Here is an 18,606-nt window from a genome sequence, read left to right on the forward strand (position 1 = left end):
TCCACCACCATGTCCAGCTAATTTTTGTATTTTTGTAGAGACAGGGTTTCACTGTGTTGGCCAGGCCAGTCTTGAACTCCTGACCTTAGGTGATCCGCCTGCCTTAGCCTCCCAAAGTGCTGGGATTACAGGCGTAAGCCACTGCACCTGGCCTGTTTGCTTAAGTTTTATATATACAAATTTTCTTAGGAAAGCAATTGAGAAGAAAACTAGAGTTACTGATACAAATTCCCTATTCAATATTCAAGGCATTGCAAAGTAATCAGGCAATTTAATTAGAAATTTTATACAATAGTTTTATTTCTTTGTGACTGTCTTAAATTGAATATTATATTTTCCCCAGGAACAAGTTGATTAGTGAACAAGTAAAAGATAATATTATATAGCAGTCACCAAGAGTCTTAGACCAATTAGAATATCATAAGCCATTTGTCAGCCATGACAAATGCTTGTCAGCAGAACAATGTTTGGTGGTCCCCTTCTGCAGGAGCCGTTGCAGCAGTCCACCAGTTCAGGGACAAGAAAATGAGCCCAATTAAACATGAGCAGGAGCTGGGGTCCTTATAACAACTCCATAGGCATAACTTTCAGGGTTGCCGCAAGGAACATGCCCAATTCTAAGAGTTATAGGAGTCACCTCATCAAGAGATCCTTGTGGTATCCTCATCAGGTATTTATAGTTCTGCCAATCCAGATGAAGTCTACCAATCAGAGGTTGTTTTCAAAATAATGAGTAATGAAGTCAGGCGTAGTGCACACCTGTAATCCAAGCTACTTGAGAGGCTGAGGCAGGAGTATTGCTTGAGTCTAGGAGTTCTGTCGAGGCTGTGCGACACAGCAAGACCCTGTCTAATAATGATAGGTACTTTTTTTATATCCTAAATGATTTTCTTCCCTTTTTTTTATCATCTGTTTTTACTTCTAACATTTTCATTTTCTGAATAATTATATAAGATCTTTCTTGTATAAGATGTTTACACATTATAATTATAAGATGTTTCTGAATAATTATATAAGATCTTTCTATATAAAACTATTTTATGTAGTCTTTAAAAAATATGATTATAATTGTTCTTAGCAGAAAGTACTACTCACATGAAAGCCTATGATGAAGAAAGCGTCGCATCACTGAGCACTACGCAGGATGAGACTCAGGATAGTTTTCAGATGAACAATGGGACACCAGAGTCTGCTTACATCTTACAAGGTGGATATATGCTGGCAGCCTCATATTGGCCAAAGGTAAAGAAATAATTTCTTATTGGGATAGGTCATTTCTTAGTATTTTTCTATATTGCTTCAATGGTAGATATTCTTACTATGTGGAAAAATAGGTCAGTGTAAAATGTAGGATAACATTTTGGTGTTAGCTTCAAAAGTATAAATTACTACTATCAAGTAAATAGTTCTACTTTAATGTATATGCTTCTCAACATAACATTAAAATATTTAGAATAAAAGATAATGAATCCTTACTTTCAAGTTAATCTTAAAGTGCTTCTTTATGAAATAGGTGCTTTTGACTGAGTCTCCTTGAAGAAGTTTACTGTTGCCAGTTGTGACCTAGAAAGAAAAGTTCATTTAAATACATGTACATTCAGTGGAAGAATAAAGATTGGATTAATACAATTTTTCTTCCTTTTTTTTTTTTTTGAGTCTCGCTCTGTCGCCCAAGCTGGCTTACAGTGGCACAATCTTGGCTCACTGCAACCTCCACCTCCCAGGTTCATGCAATTCTCCTGCCTCAGCCTCCCAAGTAGCTGAGATTACAGGCACCCACCACCCTGCCTGGCTAATTTTTGTATTTTTAGTAGAGACAGGGTTTCACCATGTTGGCCAGGATGGTCTCGAACTCCTGTCCTCAAATGATCCGCCCACCTCGGCCTCCCAAAGTGCTGAGATTACAGGTGTGAGCCAGTGTGCCCAACCAATTTGTCTTCCATTATGTGACTAGACTAGTGCTGGAATACTTACCTTTAAGAATGAGGTTGGGAAATGGGAGAATGGAGGGCTTTTCTCCTCTTCTGTATACGTCTAAGTTGTTTGAACTTTTTATTGGGCGTTTCTATTACTTTTTAACAACAAAAAACTATCTTTGTGGTATAATATTTTGTCTGTCTGTTTGTTTTTGATACACGGTCTCACTCTGTCACCCAGGCTGGAGTATAGTGGCACAATTTTTTAATTTTTTGCAGAGACGGGGTTTTGCTATGCTGCCCAGGCTGGTCTCAGTCTCCTGGCTTCAAGCAGTCCTCCCACCTTGGCCTCCCAAAGTGCTGGGATTACAGACAGGTGTGAGCCACCATGCCTGCTTATGGTATAATATTTTTGAACTTCACCAAAGGGAATCTGTACTCAAATAACTTGTTGCAGAATTGTAATATATGTATGTGAGAATATGTATGCATAGCACATACACATATATTGAACTAGGGTTAAATCCATAAAGACTCTTGAGCTATTTGATCTCCAAAGTTCTGATCTAATTATTAAAATTATACTTTGATGTTGCACGCTTTTCTAGGATCGTGTGATGATCAACAGGTTGGACAGTATTTGTCAAACAGTTCTGAAAGGAAAGTGGCCTTCAGCTAGAAGAAGTTATGATGCTAACACAGTGGCTTCTTTCTATACCACAAAACTGCTGGACAGCCCTGGAGCAGCTACAGAATACAGTGAGCCCAGTGTACCCACTCCCCCAGGTGCCGGTGTTAAAGAAGAACATGATCAGTCAACACAGATGTCAAAGGTGAAGAAGCATGTACGAGAAAAGGAGTTTACAGTGAAAATCAAAGACGTATGTGTATTTTTATTGCCCTAGGGCCTGATTGCGATTGCGGTGTGCAGCATGCTTTTCCTGCAAATGGCTGCCTGCTCTTACTCTTCCTTCCTTCACATACCTGTTTCTTGGTATTTGGATTATTTTCTTTATGATATCCAGGTTATTAAACTTGAATGTTCTACTAGAGGGATCGTCATTAAATAATGCTTTTCTCCTTATGCTTCTGAACATAGTTCTAATCAAAATGCTTTCTTAAACTGTGTGACAATTTCTAATTGTTTTGGTTCTTTTATATAGTATTTAAATGGTATGTCAGTGTACTTTCTGTTTTAAACATTTAGCATGCCCTGTTATCAGTAATGTTTCATTTTTTAATGATTTTTGAAGCTTAACTTATTACCTACTGTCTAAAACATAGGTAATGTCCTCCAAAATGTCATATGACTAATGTACATAGAGATGTATGTCTAAAGTTGAAAATGTTACAATGTACTAGTCACATGTAAAACCTTGTTTTGCTCAGAAAAATGTGTAGAGTACTTGTATTTTTTTCATTCAAGATAGAAAATTTGGTGTTATTATAGAAATTGATTTAAAATGTTTTTATTTGATTTATGAATGAGAAATGAATTTTGATGTTTCAGGATTTTTACTTCATTTTTTTCTCAGTAAAAAATTATTTTTTTCCTCAGTAAAAAAAAAATTCCTCTTAATATCCTGCAGTAAGATTTTTTTTTTAAACAGTTTTCTGTCTTAATAATGGTATTTATTTAACAGGAAGGTGGTTTGAAGTTGACATTTCAGAAGCAAGGGCTTGCTCAGAAAAGACCATTTGATGGTGAAGATGGTGCTCTGGGGCAGCAGCAGTACCTCACTCGGCTTCGAGAGCTTCAAAATGCATCAGAGACCAGCCTCGTCAATTTCCCAAAATCCATACCAGTATCAGGTGAATATGCAAGTAATAATTGTCTTATTATGAAATATTTTCTGTCATGTCCAAATCTTTTATAGATGCTTGTAACAAAAATTTATTTTTCCTTTGCTGCAGCCTCTTAAGCCTATAAAGTAATCAATATAATTTTAAATCTTAATAAATATTTTTTGGAACTTTTAACATGACATAAAGGGCAGTTTTCATTTTGGGGCCTTGAGTAGTTGGGTGGGAACATCATTTTGTCAAGTTGCTTCATACAGGTAAAAGTTCAAACTGCATTTCAGTATCACAAATTAATGGTGATTGGTAGAAGTTAAAAGAGAAGTTTTAAAAAGACTTTAGAAATTGTACAGTCCAGGCATCTACAGTATACAGGTGTTGTTTATGACTAATCCCTAAAAGGTAATCATTCATCCTCATGGAATACTTATAGAAACAAGGTTCCTTAATTAGCCCTTTTTATTGTTGGGCAGCTCAAATTTTCAAAAAATGCCTCTATTTGGAAGTAAATTTTGCCTCCTATAGGATCTTCTTAATTATCGAAGTTCTGTCTTTAAAAGGCAATGCATAATTAACCTAATCCTGTGTCTACATGATAAATTTTAGCATTTTGAAAGCAGTTATCAGATCTCCCCTCCAAACTGTCTTTCTTCTAATCTTTTGGCAATTTGAATCAACAAATATTTATTAAATACCTAATTGATGCCATGTGCTGTGTACTCTGTAGGCATTGAGGAATACATTAGACATTGGTTTTAGTTTTTGTTTTGTTTTGGATTTCTGTAGAGATAGTGTCTCACTATGTTGCCTAGGCTGATCCTGAACTCCTGACCTCAAACAGTCCTCCCACCTGGCCTCCCAAAGCTCTGAGATTACAGGCATGAGCCACCACGCCCAGCCTGTTTTTGTTTTATCTTAGTACTTTATCTGTGTTCCTCTAAAAGTGTGATGTCAAGAACTGAGAATGAAAATTTAAAAAAAAAAAAAAATTGAGAGGCTGGGCACAGTGGCTCACACCTGTAATCCCAGCACTGTGGGAGGCCGAGGTGGGCAGATCACAAGGTCAGGAGATCGAGACCATCCTGGCTAACACGGTGAAACCCTATCTCTACTAAAACTACAAAATTTAGCCGTGTGTGTAGTGGGCGCCTGTAGTCCCAGCTCTTAGGGAGGCTGAGGCAGGAGAATGGCGTGAACCCGGGAGGCAGAGCTTGCAGTGAGCCAAGATTGTGCCACTGCACTCCAGCCTGGGCAACAGAGCAAGACTCCGTCTTAAAAAAAAAAAAATTGAGAATGATACTCAAGATCAACTGAGTCTTAATGTGTGGACCACAACATACTGATCTCCTAAAGTACTAGTTGTCAATTCAAGCAGATGAGTGTCTCGAATTTCCTTTATACCTTCTTTGTGCATAAAGCTAAACACTGTACTTCAGTATTCTAAGTCTAGTTGCCAAGCAATTCATGCTGTATTATGAGTGTTGTCTTGATCACTATTTCCAAATGCTGCTATTACCACTTCTTAAATTATAAATTACTTTAGCTTCATCAGCATCAGTTTGGTCTCTTGTGGATTCATTAACCATTCAATGTAATTTTCCAATTAGTAGACCTTTAGACATGTATGAATTACAGTTCAAATATGAATTAGCAATGCTTCTATTACTGACAAATAAATCCCCCAAATTATGCTTTACAATTACAGTCACCCAAATTATGCCTTACAGTTAACAATTTTGTTATCAAGGAGCCCTTTTTTTTTTCCACCAGAAAATGGTAACAAATGGGGAAGATAAGCTATGGGCTCTTTTGCCCAACCTAAGTGGGGCTTAATAATACCACTACTCTTACTGTTTAAAACTACACTATAAAGTGAGATTGATATTTCTACTGCCTGAACATTTTATTGCTATTGCAGCTGAAGATTGTCTAGCCTTTGCCTCTAAGTAATTCTTTGGTAAATAATACTGTTTTTAATAATATCAATAGTAGGAGTCTGGCGTGGTGGTACATGCCTATAATCCCAGAACTTTGGGAGGCTGAGGCAGGTGGATCACCTGAGGGTCAGGAGTTCAAGACCAGCCTAATTGACCTGGTGAAACCCTGTCTCTACTAAATACAAAAAAAAAAAAAAAAAAAGCTAAGCGTGGTGGCACATGCCTAGATTCCCAGCTACTCAGGAGGCTGAGGCAGGAGAAGCCCTTGAATCTGGGAGGCGGAGGTTGCAGTGAGCCGAGATCGGGCCATTGCACTCCAGCCTTGGCAACAAGAGCAAAACTCTGTCTCAAAAACAATAATAATAATAATATCAATAGTAATTGTGCCAAGCGTGGTGGCTCACACCTGTAATCCCAGGACTTGAGGAGGCTGAGGCAGGAGGATTGCTTGAGTCCAGGAGTTCAAGACCAATCCTGGCAACATAGCAAGACCCATCTCTGAAAAAAATTTAAAAGTTAGCTGGGTATGGTGGTATGCCCCTGTAGTCCCAGCTACTTGGGAAGCTAAGGTGGAAGGATCACTTGATCTCAGGAGGAATACCTGAGCCATGGTTGTGCCACTGCACTCCTAGGTGACAGAGCAAGACCCTATCTCAAAGAAAAATAATAATAATAATAAAGTAACACGACTTTTGCGGCTATACAAAATATTTAAAACCTCAAGTATTCACCCTAGATACAGTTATTATCTAAGCATTTTATCTCATCCATCTTAATAATTGGAAATATGAAACCTAGATCTTTCTTCCTACGTTACTTTTGGGAAATCTGTTAACATTTTTGAGCCTTACTTTTCCTGTTTGTGAAATGAAGGGTGTGGGGATGAGAGAGATGACATTGTTAGATGGATTAAATAAAATAATATATATATAGTGGCCAATAAAGAGCTTGGCACACAATGGGATGCCAAACAGATGTTAAAATTTGGTACTCATAGGTTTTAGAATTAGATGTTTAACAGATGCTGTTATTACAATTCTTCATTTTCCAAAGGCTGTGCCTTTTGTATTCTTGTGTAATTACCCCCTGGAAAGCCTTGAGTAAAGATACCAGATGTAATGTAATTTCATTAATGAAGGACAGTAAAATAGCATAGATTATAACAAGAAGACAAAACTGAAGAGTTCATTCCAGAAACTACCTGGAGTAGTGAATAGAGGATGGCAGAACCAAGCAACCTGGGGTTTTTAATTCTGTCATTTACTGGATATTGTGACATTGAGCAAGTGGCTTAATGTTTCCATCTCATTTATAAAATGAGCTTAATAATCCCTCTCTGTTTCTGTTTTGTTTTTGATGATTTGAGATAGCATTTCTAAAGCTTAGTACAGTATATGGCGCTTAAGCATTCAATACAAAGAAGCTATTTTTAAAATAGTGTTATTTGCATCTAAAATAAAGACAACACAGACTTCAAAGTTGAATCTTACATTTGGATTCTGGCTTAAATGAATTGCTAATGTTTATTAAAATCAGCCTCAGAAATAAGTCAGGGTATTATATAATTAAAATGAAGAGTTAGTCGAATAGAATATGTTTGTAAATGTACACTTTGGTAGAAACCAGATGTTTTTTCATAGATAATTATATTAAGTACTTCTGTTTTTTATATAGTACAGGGATTACACTAAAGGTAAAGTAAAAGAAATGTAAGACACTATCTCCTCCTTTTAGTTGATTGGTAGACAAGACACGCACATTAAAATATTAGACAATACATTCAATATTTTGCTACATAGAACATTATAGTTAATAAACGCTGGAGAAGAGGAAAGTCATTGCTTTCTGGAAACTTAGCCAGAGTCCTGTAGAAGTGGGATTGAACAGGATTTGATAAGAGGACAACTAAATAATTGTCTTTCTAGAAAATAGGGTTGTTAGAAGGGGTAAAAGAAGGGCAAGGAATAGCATGAAACAGACTGGATGTCAGGAAAATGGTGTGATTTTGTGATGAGACTGACCTTGCTAGTGTGTAAATTCTTACTGGGACAGATGTGTAGATCAAATCTTGCTTAGGAAAGCTGAATCTTAAGTTATGGAAAGCATCAAAAACAGACCTAGGACAGGGGTCAGAGGTTGAGAATCATGTTGATTCAAAGCAGTTCGTTTGTGTTAGAATAGGAAGACATGAGAAGTATGAAACAGAATGGAACTTACCATATGAACTAAGTACCTTTTTGAAACTGAGATGGGAGGAAGGTTATGACTTCTGCGAAGTTACACAGCTCACCAGAAGGCAACACCTTATTCAGGAATACACAGGACTTCCTCAATAAATTATCCTTGAATGATTGAAAATGCATTTTTCGTTATAAACATGTAAACTATTTTAAACAAGCATCTCACCTTTAATAATATGTCCTTTTAATAAGAGAATTCAAGATTATGTACTCTTTAAGAAAAAGTGTTTTATTCATCTTCAAACCATCATACTGCCTAGTACATAGCTACTTAATAAAATATCTATTAGAAAAATTGATGAATGCACAGAACTGTTTCATTCATACCCCTTGCAGACATTTTTGTTGAGTGCCTACCGAAATGAGAGAAGTCAGTTTAATTTGGTGACTAAAAAGTTACTTATATCTTAAAGAAAATGCCTTAAGTAGGTTGGGGTGGGAATGGACTATGGGAAATCGAAGAACTATTTACTTATGAAAAAAAGGAGCACAAGAGAGATCAGTCTTTTAAAAGTTTTGACGTTATAAAACGGACAGTGTTTTTTTTTCTGAGACAGAGTCTCATTCTGTTGCCCAGGCTGGAGTGCAGTGGCGTGATCTTGGCTCACAGCAACCTCCGCCTCCCGGATTCAAGTGATTATTGTGCCTCAGCATCCCAAGTAGCTTGTATTACAGGTGCCCACCACCACGCCCAGCTGATTTTTGTATTTTTAGTAGAGACATGGTTTTGCCGTGTTGGCCAAGCTGGTCTTGAACTCCTGACCTCAGGTGATCCACCCACCTCGGTCTTCCAAAGTGCTGGGATTACAGGCGTGAGCCACTATGCCCGGCCAAAAGTTTAACATTTGTTTGTTTGAGTTAGGCCATATTTTTAAGTTTAGAAAAATCTGGCCGGGTGCAGTGCCTCACTTGGGAGGCTGAGGCAGAAGAATGGCGTGAACCTGGGAGGCGGAGCTTGCAGTGAGCCAAGATCATGCCACTGCACTCCAGCCTGGGCAACACAGCGAGACTCTGTCTCAAGAAAAAAAAAAAAAAAAGCATAATGTAGAAAAAGATATTTGGCACAAAAAGCAGAGACAAATGATTAAAAAAAAAAAAAAGCTTTTGAAATTATAGGAACTAATGGGTTCAAAGAAAGGGGAAATGTTATCTTAGGAAAATGTTACCCTAGGAAAAAGGCATGCTTCCTTCTCCAAGGAAGGAAGAGAAGATGTGTAAATATCGGGAAAAAAAATAGAGAAGACTGGTCAAAAATGGAAAGAGGCCTAGGTTGTAATTCTTCAGGTTTTTAAATGAGAGGTGGGGATGATATTTTTAGTCCAAAAGTTTCTACATTAAAGATGTATAAAATAAGAACTAACACATATATTTAGGAAAGGGATTACTTTCAATTTCTTTAAGAACTAAATTTGTATCACCATTTTGCATTTTTAATTCAATTAGGTACTTCCATTCAACCAACCCTTGGTGCCAATGGTGTGATATTAGACAACCAGCCTATAGTCAAAAAAAGGCGAGGAAGGAGGAAGAATGTAGAAGGTGTTGACATCTTCTTTTTTAACAGAAGTAAACCACCTAATCATGTAAGTAAAGCAGTACTTGAAAACTGATCCTTGGGTTCAAAATTCAATCCTAGTAAATATACATATTGTTGTTTTGTGAATGTTTTATAGACTATTAATAAGGAAATTAGAAGTATGCCATATAGTTTTAGATGATATCTTAGAATCTTAGCACTGTCCAAGAGTGATAAAAATTTTAAGTTTAAAAGATTTAGCAGAATTTTTAGCAACAACTTATTTTTTCTCTTCAAAAATAATTGCTTTATTGAACCAGTATTAGAATGATAAAGTATGGAAATAAAGATTCCATTTGGTGTTTTTTTACAGGTTTCTTTAGGCTTAACCTCCTCACAGATCTCCACAGGGATAAATCCAGCACTATCCTATACTCAGCCTCAAGGAATTTCTGATACAGAAAGTCCAGTTCCAGTTATTAATCTTAAAGATGGAACAAGACTTGCAGGAGATGATGCACCAAAGAGAAAGGATTTGGAAAAATGGCTTAAGGAGCATCCAGGTTATGTGGAAGATTTGGGAGCTTTTATTCCTGTAGGTGACACCTTAAAACTCTTGTTATATTTTATTGCTATGAATTGTCAGATCTATCATGATGAAGCGTAAATTCTCATCCACTTATGCTAAATATGTGCTCTGCCTAAGACCTAGGAGAATTAGCAGGAAAAAATAATTGCCATCCTTCCCATGATACAATACAATGTTATTTTCCGTTTTTCCATTCTGCATTCAATGAGTATTTAATAATAAAAATTACTTCCAATATAGAGAACTATGTTAGACCCAGTGAAGGTTGCTAAGGTACAAAACTTCCAATCCTTTCTCGAGCAGTTTATTTTAAAATAATAATGATTATAGTAAACGTGTATTGAAACTTAACTATGTACCTGCAGTTATGCTGACATACTTATGCACACAACGTGCATTACTTCATTTAACACAGTAACTTGATTATGTGGCATTGTTATAACTGTTTTTTGTTTTTTTGAGACAGAGTCTCGCATTGTCACCCAGGCTGGAGTGCAGTGACATGATCTTGGCTCACTTCAACCTCTGCCTCCCGGATGCAAGTGATTCTCCCACCTCAGTCTCCCGAGTAGCTGGGACCACATGCCCAGCACACCACCATGCCCAGCTAACTTTTGTATTTTTCGTAGAGACATGGTTTCACCATGTTGGCCAGGCTGGTCTCAAACTCCTGGCCTCAAGCAATCCACCTGCCTCAGCCTCCCAAAGTGCTAGGAACACAGGCATGAACCACTGCACCCAGCCTATAACTGTTTTTTAAATGAAATTAAAACACTAAAGTTGTAAGTAAATTGTCCAAGTCCACTCAGCAAACAAACTCTTAAATCCAGAGTCCAAACTACTCCTCTTAAGCTCTTCTTCAAGCTATATCTTCTATGCCTCTCCAGATGCACAGTGAGTTTATGTTAATCAAAGATGAGGCTGGGCATGGTGGCTCATGGCCGTAATCCTAGCACTTTGGGAGGCCAAAATGGGCAAATCACTTGAGTTCAGCAGTTTGAGAACAGCCTGGTCACAGGCCACCACATCGTTAATTTTTTCAATTTTTATTTTGTAGAGACAGGCTCTCACTATCTTGCTCAGGCTGGTCTCAAACTCCTGGCTCAAGCGATCCTCCCACCTCAACCTCACAAAGTGTTGAGATTACAGGTGTGAGCCACCACACCTGGCTAAATATTGCAATTCTAAAAATAATGGGAATCCTGAGTTGAACACTGTAACTTCTTAACATGTTGAAGATAACATTCATTTATTTATTCAGTTAACAATTTTTTATTGAGTGATTACAATGTACTACTATTTTAAAAGATTGAGGATATAGCAGTAAACAATATAAAATCTTTGCCCTTATACCTATACTCTAGACTCTGAAGAATTGCCATACCTTTCTCTTTATCACTGCAAAAGGGCCTTTATTAACTTTTTAACTTTGTATATCCATTCATCATTTTACCTGCAAATATTTTATCATAATATTTTATATTACTTTATTGTAAAGACTTTGAAAACATATTCTTAAGGGCAGCATTTGTTCCTCTAAAGATTATAAGATGTAACTTGTCGGCTTTCCCAAGGAAAAGCATTTTCCTATGTAAAAATCACCTTACATTAATGATTTTCTTGGATCTCACACTCTGTTGTAATATTTCTGTAGCTAAATAATTACAACATGGTGGAGAGTATACTATAATAAAGGTATGTATAAAGTCTCATGGGAACAGATGTAAGAAAAATTAACTCTGCCTAGGCAGAGTAGTTTCTGAAGAAAGATAAAGAAAATAGAGCTGATATTCGTCTGGTGGATGAAAAAAAGAGTAAGTAGGCATTGACCAGGTTAACGCAAGAGGAGGATGTTCTAGGCAATATAGAATTACTAAGAAGATGGCCAGGTGTGGTGGCTCACGCCTGTAATCCTAGCACTTTGCGAGGCTGAGGCGGGCAGATCACCTGAGGTCAGGAGTTCAAGACCAACCTGGCCAACATGGTACCCCATCTCTACTAAAAATACAAAAATCAGCTGGGCATGGTGGCGGGTGCCTGTAGTCCAGCTGCTCGAGAGGCTGAGGCAGGAGAATCTCGAACTGGGAGGCAGAGGTTGCCGGGAGCCAAGAGCAAAACTCCATCTCAAAAAAAAAAGAAAAGAGGATATGACTGTAAGGCATATTCATAAAACAGTGATTAGTTTAATATTCCAGAGTATGTGGAGGAGTGAGTAGGGTAATAGTAAATGAACAATGAACAGAAGAGGTGAATTGAATAGGTTCAGGCCATGATGGGACTGGTATGCTAAGCTGAAGAATTCGAGCGTTGGTTTCCTGAAAATATTTTTAATTGGCTGGAAATACCTGCAAACATTAAGCCCTGTTTTGTTAATGGTTATATAGAGAAGTAGCATGGTTTGATGGGATGAGTTTTTATTTTTATTGCTAGATATGAGTTGTTGGGTTTTTGTTTGTTTTTGTTTTGAGACAGGGCCTCACTTTGTGCCCAGGCTGGAGTGCAGTGGCACATTCATGGCTCATTGTAGCCTTAACCTCCCATGCCCAAGCAGTCCTCCCATCTCAGCCCCCACAAATACTTGGGACTGTAGGCATACACCACCATGGCCAGCTAATTTTTTGATTTTTTGTAGAGACAGGGTCTCGGCATATTGCCCAGGCTTAACTTTTTTAACGTATAATTTGAAGAAAAGATTGATGTGATACTTTTTATTAAAATAATGTTTGGCCAGGCACGGTGGCTCACATCTGTAATCCCAGCACTTTGGGAGTCCAGGACGGGAGGATAGCTTGAGCCCAGGAGTTCAAGATCAGCCTGGGCAACGTGGCAAAATTTTCATCTCTACAAAAAATAAAAAAAATTAGCCAGGCATGGTGGCAAACACCTGCGGTCCCAGCGACTTGAGAGACTGAGGTGGGAGGATCACTTGAGCCTGGGATGTCAAGGCTACAGTGAGCTGTGATCACACCACTATTCTCCAGCCTGGGCAACAGAGCAAGACCCTGTCTCAAAAAAATTAAATAAAAAAGTTTAGATATTTTTAAAATGTAAATAACCAAAAGGTAAATGCTATTAAATTACTCGGATCAGCTCATTTTAATATCTTGAATTGTTTTGCACAGTTAAAGACTTTAAAGATATGTCTTTATCTATATATTTTTAGAGAATGCAGCTTCATGAGGGAAGGCCCAAACAAAAAAGACACCGTTGCAGAAACCCCAATAAACTAGATGTGAATAGTCTCACTGGAGAAGAACGTGTTCAACTGATTAACAGAAGAAATGCTAGAAAGGTATTTTAATGTTTTTTTCTTAATGTTTTTTATTGATTCAATATTTAAGAGATCTCCAGAACACTATTTCATTATTCAGTAGTGTTTTCTAACAGACCTGGAAATGAGTTGAATCTCAGATTCTGAGGGAAGACATGCAGTATGATTTTATGCAGTCTAATTTCAAATCTCACTTCATTAGCTAAGCTATTACATGAAATAAGCAAGTCATTTAACACATCTGTGCCTAAGCAGTGCCATTGCATATAGTTTTACACTCATACAAGGGTACTACATCAAAAGCAGTCATTCTTACCAGGGGTAGTTTCACCTCCAAGGAATATTTGGCAGTGTCTGGAGACATCTTTGGTAACCACAAGGAGAGGATACTACTGGTATCTAGTGGGTAGAAGCCAGAGATGCTGCTAAACCTCCTACAGTACATAGGACAACCCCCACAATACTAATTCACAATGTCTGTACTGTAAAAGTTGAGAAATTCTCATCTAAGAAGACACCATTCACATAGCCGTCATACATTTATTTATTTATCACTGCAGTTTTCTGTCACATGACCTTAACGTGTCTTTTTCTATCAAAATCAGCATATTACATAATTTCTGATTGATGAAAACAGAGTATCTTAAAGGTACCTTGTAGACTAATGCCACCTTTGTGGCTTATCTTCTTTTACTGAATGATGAATGATAGAGTGAAGATTTTTCAGAAATAGACTTACATAGATTTCTTGTTTTATGTTTGGATTAATATATTTCTCTTTTACCTCACAAAATAAACAGTAGAAACTTGTGACACGTTTTGTAAATGTATAGCTTTGACACACTTTTTTTATTCCGATGAGCAAGCAACAAATAGGAAAGAAAAAATGGCGTCAGTGTAAGAACATCACATTTCTCATTGCGTTATTTTTCTCATACACTAAATTACCTTACACAGGTCTGGTTCTGATTTACCGTCTGTTAAATGCACTCACTGCTAGGATAAAAATACCCAAAAAATTTGAATTTCTCATAAGAAATATTGGAATTAGAAGAAAACTATTTTAAAATAACAGTTTTAATATTGTTGGGTACACCAACTCTTTAAAGTTAATGTTAATTTTTTCCACAATTTCGTAGAGATAGCGTATTCAGCTTTTGTTAGTATTTTAAAGTATAGCATACATGTCTTAAGGAAAGAACAAGGTGACATTTCAGTAGCATGTTACCTAATTTTGTGCTTGTGTAGATTTTGTTACAAATCCTTCTACTTCATCTTATACCAAAAATTCACATTGCTAATATTATGAATGAGTTTGGCTAGCCAATTTTAAGGAAATGAAACAATTTGAATTTTTACTTGTTAGGTTTGATATTAAACATTCTAAATTTTATTTTTAATTGTTGTAATTTCATGAGAGGTTTGTTCATGTTCCTTAATTTGTAGAGTTCCTAATTGTCTTGAGTCTCTCGGGTACAGGCTTAAGGATTGATGAGTTATTAAGGAAAAGAATCTACCTGCTAAATCCCCATAAACCCCCAAGAGGGCCTCCATTTTCAGTAGAAGCTTAATGAAGGAGATAATAAAAAAGAGAAGACAACAGAATTACAGAGACTAAGTAAATATACTTATTTCCTTAAATGTACTTATTTAAATATACTTATTTAAATATATAAATAAATATAAGGAGCTGGGGGTGTGGTGGTACACACCTGTAGTCCCAGCCGTAGGAAGCTCAGGAGGGATGATTGCTTGAGCCCAGGAGCTCAAGGCTGCAGTGAACTATGATCACGCCACTGCATTCCAGCCTGGGCAACAGAGTGAGACCTTAAAAAAAGTGAGTGAGTGAGTCTCTTTAAAAAAAAAGAAGAAAGAAATACCATATAAGAATACTTATGGCGGGTGCAGTGCTCGGGCCTGTAATGACAGCACTTTGGAAGGCCAAGGTGGGTGGATCACCTGAGGTCAGGAGTTCAAGACCAGCCTGGTCCAACATGGTGAAACCCCATCTCTACTAAAAATACAAAAATTAGCCAGGCATGGTGGTGGGCACCTATAATCCCAGCTACTCAGGAGGCTGAGGCAGGATAATTGCTTGAACTTGAAAGGTGGAGGTTGCAGTGAGCCGAGATCATGCCACTGCACTCCAGCCTGAGCGACAGCGTAAGACTCTGTCTCAAAAAACAAAAAAATACTTGTAGGTAATGTAACTGATCATATTAAACCCTGTCTGTATCCTATCAAGATACAGTATTTAATCATTCAAAGTGGTATAGAAGAAGAAATTATTCAAGAAATGTCTTTAGTCTCTAAAGGGACATTAAATTGGTAGGTAAAAATCATTTCTCCAAACGTGATGTTTTTAATTTAAATTTCAGAATACTATTTTGTCTCAGTGTCATTACATTTTTTCCAAATTATTTACTTATGATTGGTTAATTATATCATACTTCACATATGAAAGATATGTATAATTTTATACTTTTAGGGTATCAATATATATATAATCGATAACAGTATTGGTTTTTGAGACCTAGGTTTGTATCCTGGCTCTAACTTGTACTAGCTAACTTTAGGCAAGTTATATAAATTCTCTGAAGCTCAGTTCCTTCATTTGAAAAACAGAAATAATACTATCTCCAAAGGAGGTAGTGAGAACTAAAATAAATTACACATTTAAAGTACTTAGCACAATACTTGGCATATAATAACTTATATTTATTATGTGACAGGCATTATGCTAAGGCACTTGAATTGTCTCATTTTATCTTTATAAAACCCTATGAGGGAAGTATTATTGTTATCCCCATTTTACAGATCAGAAAATTGAGGCTGAAAGAGATTTACTGATTTGCTCAAGTTCACATAGCTGGTAAGTCTAACTCTAGAGGGTGTACTTTTAACTAGGCTATATTGCCTGTCTAGCATGGTAGTTATTCATTTTACTGTTCTAGTTATTCTACTTAAAACATTTAAAATTTACATTATCACATATTTATATATTACATCAGTAGTCCATATGGGTCGTGGTGGCCCTTTTTAATATAATCATAAAGATTATCTAAGGTGGTTCAAAAAATATGTATTTTAAGGAAATAAACTCTAGAGCATAGAATAAAAGCAAGCAAGAGTTTTCTGTGTAATAGTGTTTTAGTATTTAACAATCTGTTTCTAATTTACAGGTTGGAGGTGCATTTGCTCCCCCTTTGAAAGATTTATGTAGATTCCTAAAAGAAAATTCAGAATATGGAGTAGCTCCTGAATGGGGAGATGTTGTTAAGCAATCTGTGAGTATTTTATGAATACTAACTTATACATTATTTTCAAATTAGGTGCCATTCAATTATATCTTAGATTAATTGTAATTAATAAAATATTCCATGAACTTGTGACAACATTTTTCAGTTCTCAATTTTTATTTTGCAGTACATGTTGCAAATTTCTCAGATGCTTCTCAGGTTAGAACAGAGAATCAATAAATAGTTATTTGTTTTTACATTAACCTCTAAGATACCATTTGAATGATGCCACAAAGAGTAATCAAATATATGAGCAAATATGTAAGGATAATTGAGAATAAACTAATAGTTCATTAAGATTCTGGAAAACTGTGCATTTTTTTTTTTTTTTTTTTTGTAGACAGGATCTCTCTCTGTTGCCCAGGCTGGAGTGCAGTGGCGCAATCTTGGCTCACTTCAACCTTTGCCTTCTGGGTTCAAGTGATTCTTATACCTCAGCCTCCCAAGTAACTGGGACAACAGGTGCCACCAACACACCTGGCTAATTTTTGTATTTTTAGTAGAGATGATATTTCGCCATATTGGCCAGGCTGGTCTTGAACCCCTGGCCTCAAGTGATCCACCCACCTCAGCCTCCCACAGTGCTAGGATTACAGGCCTGAGCCACCATTCCCAGCCTAGGCAACTATTTTAAAAATTATATCTTAGGCCTAGTACAGTGGCTCACCCCTGTAATTCCAGCACTTTGGGAGGCCAAGGCGGGTGGATCACCTGAGGTCAGGAGTTCAAGACCAGCTGGCCAAATCAGAGAAACCCCGTCTCTACTAAAAATACAAAAATTAGCCAGGCATGGTGTTGTGCACCTGTAGTCCCACCTGAGGCTGAGGCAGGACAATCACTTGAACCCGGGAGACAGAGGTTGCAGTGAGCCAATATCGCACCACTGCATTCCAGCTTGGGCAACAGAGACAAGACTCCATCTCAAAAAAAAATAAATAAAATAAATTAGATCTTAGAAGAACATCTAAAAGGAGTAAAAGTTCACAGTATATTAAAAGCAGCAGTATTTAAGCTCTTGGGATAGTAAAGCCTACACATATGCTAATGGTCAATAATTAATAGATATTATTCTTACAGCTGTCCAAATGGAAAGGGCAGGCTATAAAACTAAGTTCGGTGTGATTCTACTTTTTTTGTTTCAGAAAGGGAGGTGGGGGGAATTATAGAATGTGTATAATTGCACAAGGAAAAAATAGAACACATACTGAAATGTTAGCCATGGTTATCTCTGAATGATGAGTTGATGGATGATTTTTTTGTTGTTGTTGTGTTTTCTGCAATGAACCCTGATGCCTTTGTAAAGAGAAAAAATAAGTTGGTTCAATTCAAAACAAAATTAAACAATAGTCAAATGAGTCTTGTCTTAAACCACTATCTAGAACTGCACTGTCACAAACAGTAGCCCCTCAGTAGCCACAAATAGGCACATGTGGCTGTTGAGCACTTGAAATGTGAATTAACTGTAAAATACACAGTGGTTTTGGATTTTGAAGACTTTGTTGGAAAAAAAGAATGTAAAGTATCTCAATTTTTATAGATTACATATTGAAGTGACAATATTTGGATTATGTTCTATTAAATAGACTGTGTTACTAAAATTAATGTCACCTATTTCTATTTTACGTATTTTAAATGTGGCTCCTATAAAATTTTAAGTTACCTATGTGGCTTACATTATATTTCTATTAGATAGTGCTGGTCCAGGCATTCTAAACTCCTAAAACTTCTAAGAGTTCTGGGACCCAGAAAATCATGGGAGAATTACATGAAAGTAGCATAGATTGTTCTCTGTTGTCCTGGACTATGGTTCCCAATCTGCAAGTGCTACTGCAGGTGATCTTACCCCCTTTGAGTATCCTTTTGAGCATGGCCCTATCTCCTTTATTCCCAAAGTGGCAGCAAAATAATTCATATGAAGCATCTTACTTTAACCTTTCACTTTGTCTATTCCTTCTTTATTGTTCTTTCCAATTAGAAGGGAGCCACTTCTTTGGTCTTCTAGAACAAATGATGATGTGAAACATGTAAGGGTTATGGA

At 36.8% G+C, this 18,606-nt stretch overlaps 1 protein-coding gene across 20 annotated transcripts in view; it reads left to right on the plus strand.

Annotated features, from left to right (window-relative positions):
* CHD9 (chromodomain helicase DNA binding protein 9) overlaps positions 1–18,606 on the plus strand; it is a 275,857-nt gene that overhangs the window by 253,431 nt on the left and 3,820 nt on the right. For 9 of the 20 annotated variants that reach the window (XM_015126131.3, XM_077984734.1, XM_077984736.1 and 6 more), the window contains 7 exons: positions 1,079–1,242; positions 2,525–2,797; positions 3,560–3,728; positions 9,337–9,476; positions 9,783–10,004; positions 13,162–13,290; positions 16,452–16,556. In XM_015126131.3, coding sequence (XP_014981617.2) covers positions 1,079–1,242; positions 2,525–2,797; positions 3,560–3,728; positions 9,337–9,476; positions 9,783–10,004; positions 13,162–13,290; positions 16,452–16,556 — 1,202 coding nt within the window. Of the gene's footprint in view, positions 1–1,078; positions 1,243–2,524; positions 2,798–3,559; positions 3,729–9,336; positions 9,477–9,782; positions 10,005–13,161; positions 13,291–14,748; positions 14,888–16,451; positions 16,557–18,606 lie in introns of those variants that run through there. The other 11 variants (XM_077984746.1, XM_077984738.1, XM_077984737.1 and 8 more) reach the window with 5 other exon arrangements.

Source organism: Macaca mulatta, chromosome 20 (assembly GCF_049350105.2).
Source record: "Macaca mulatta isolate MMU2019108-1 chromosome 20, T2T-MMU8v2.0, whole genome shotgun sequence".
Lineage (NCBI taxonomy): Eukaryota > Metazoa > Chordata > Mammalia > Primates > Cercopithecidae > Macaca > Macaca mulatta.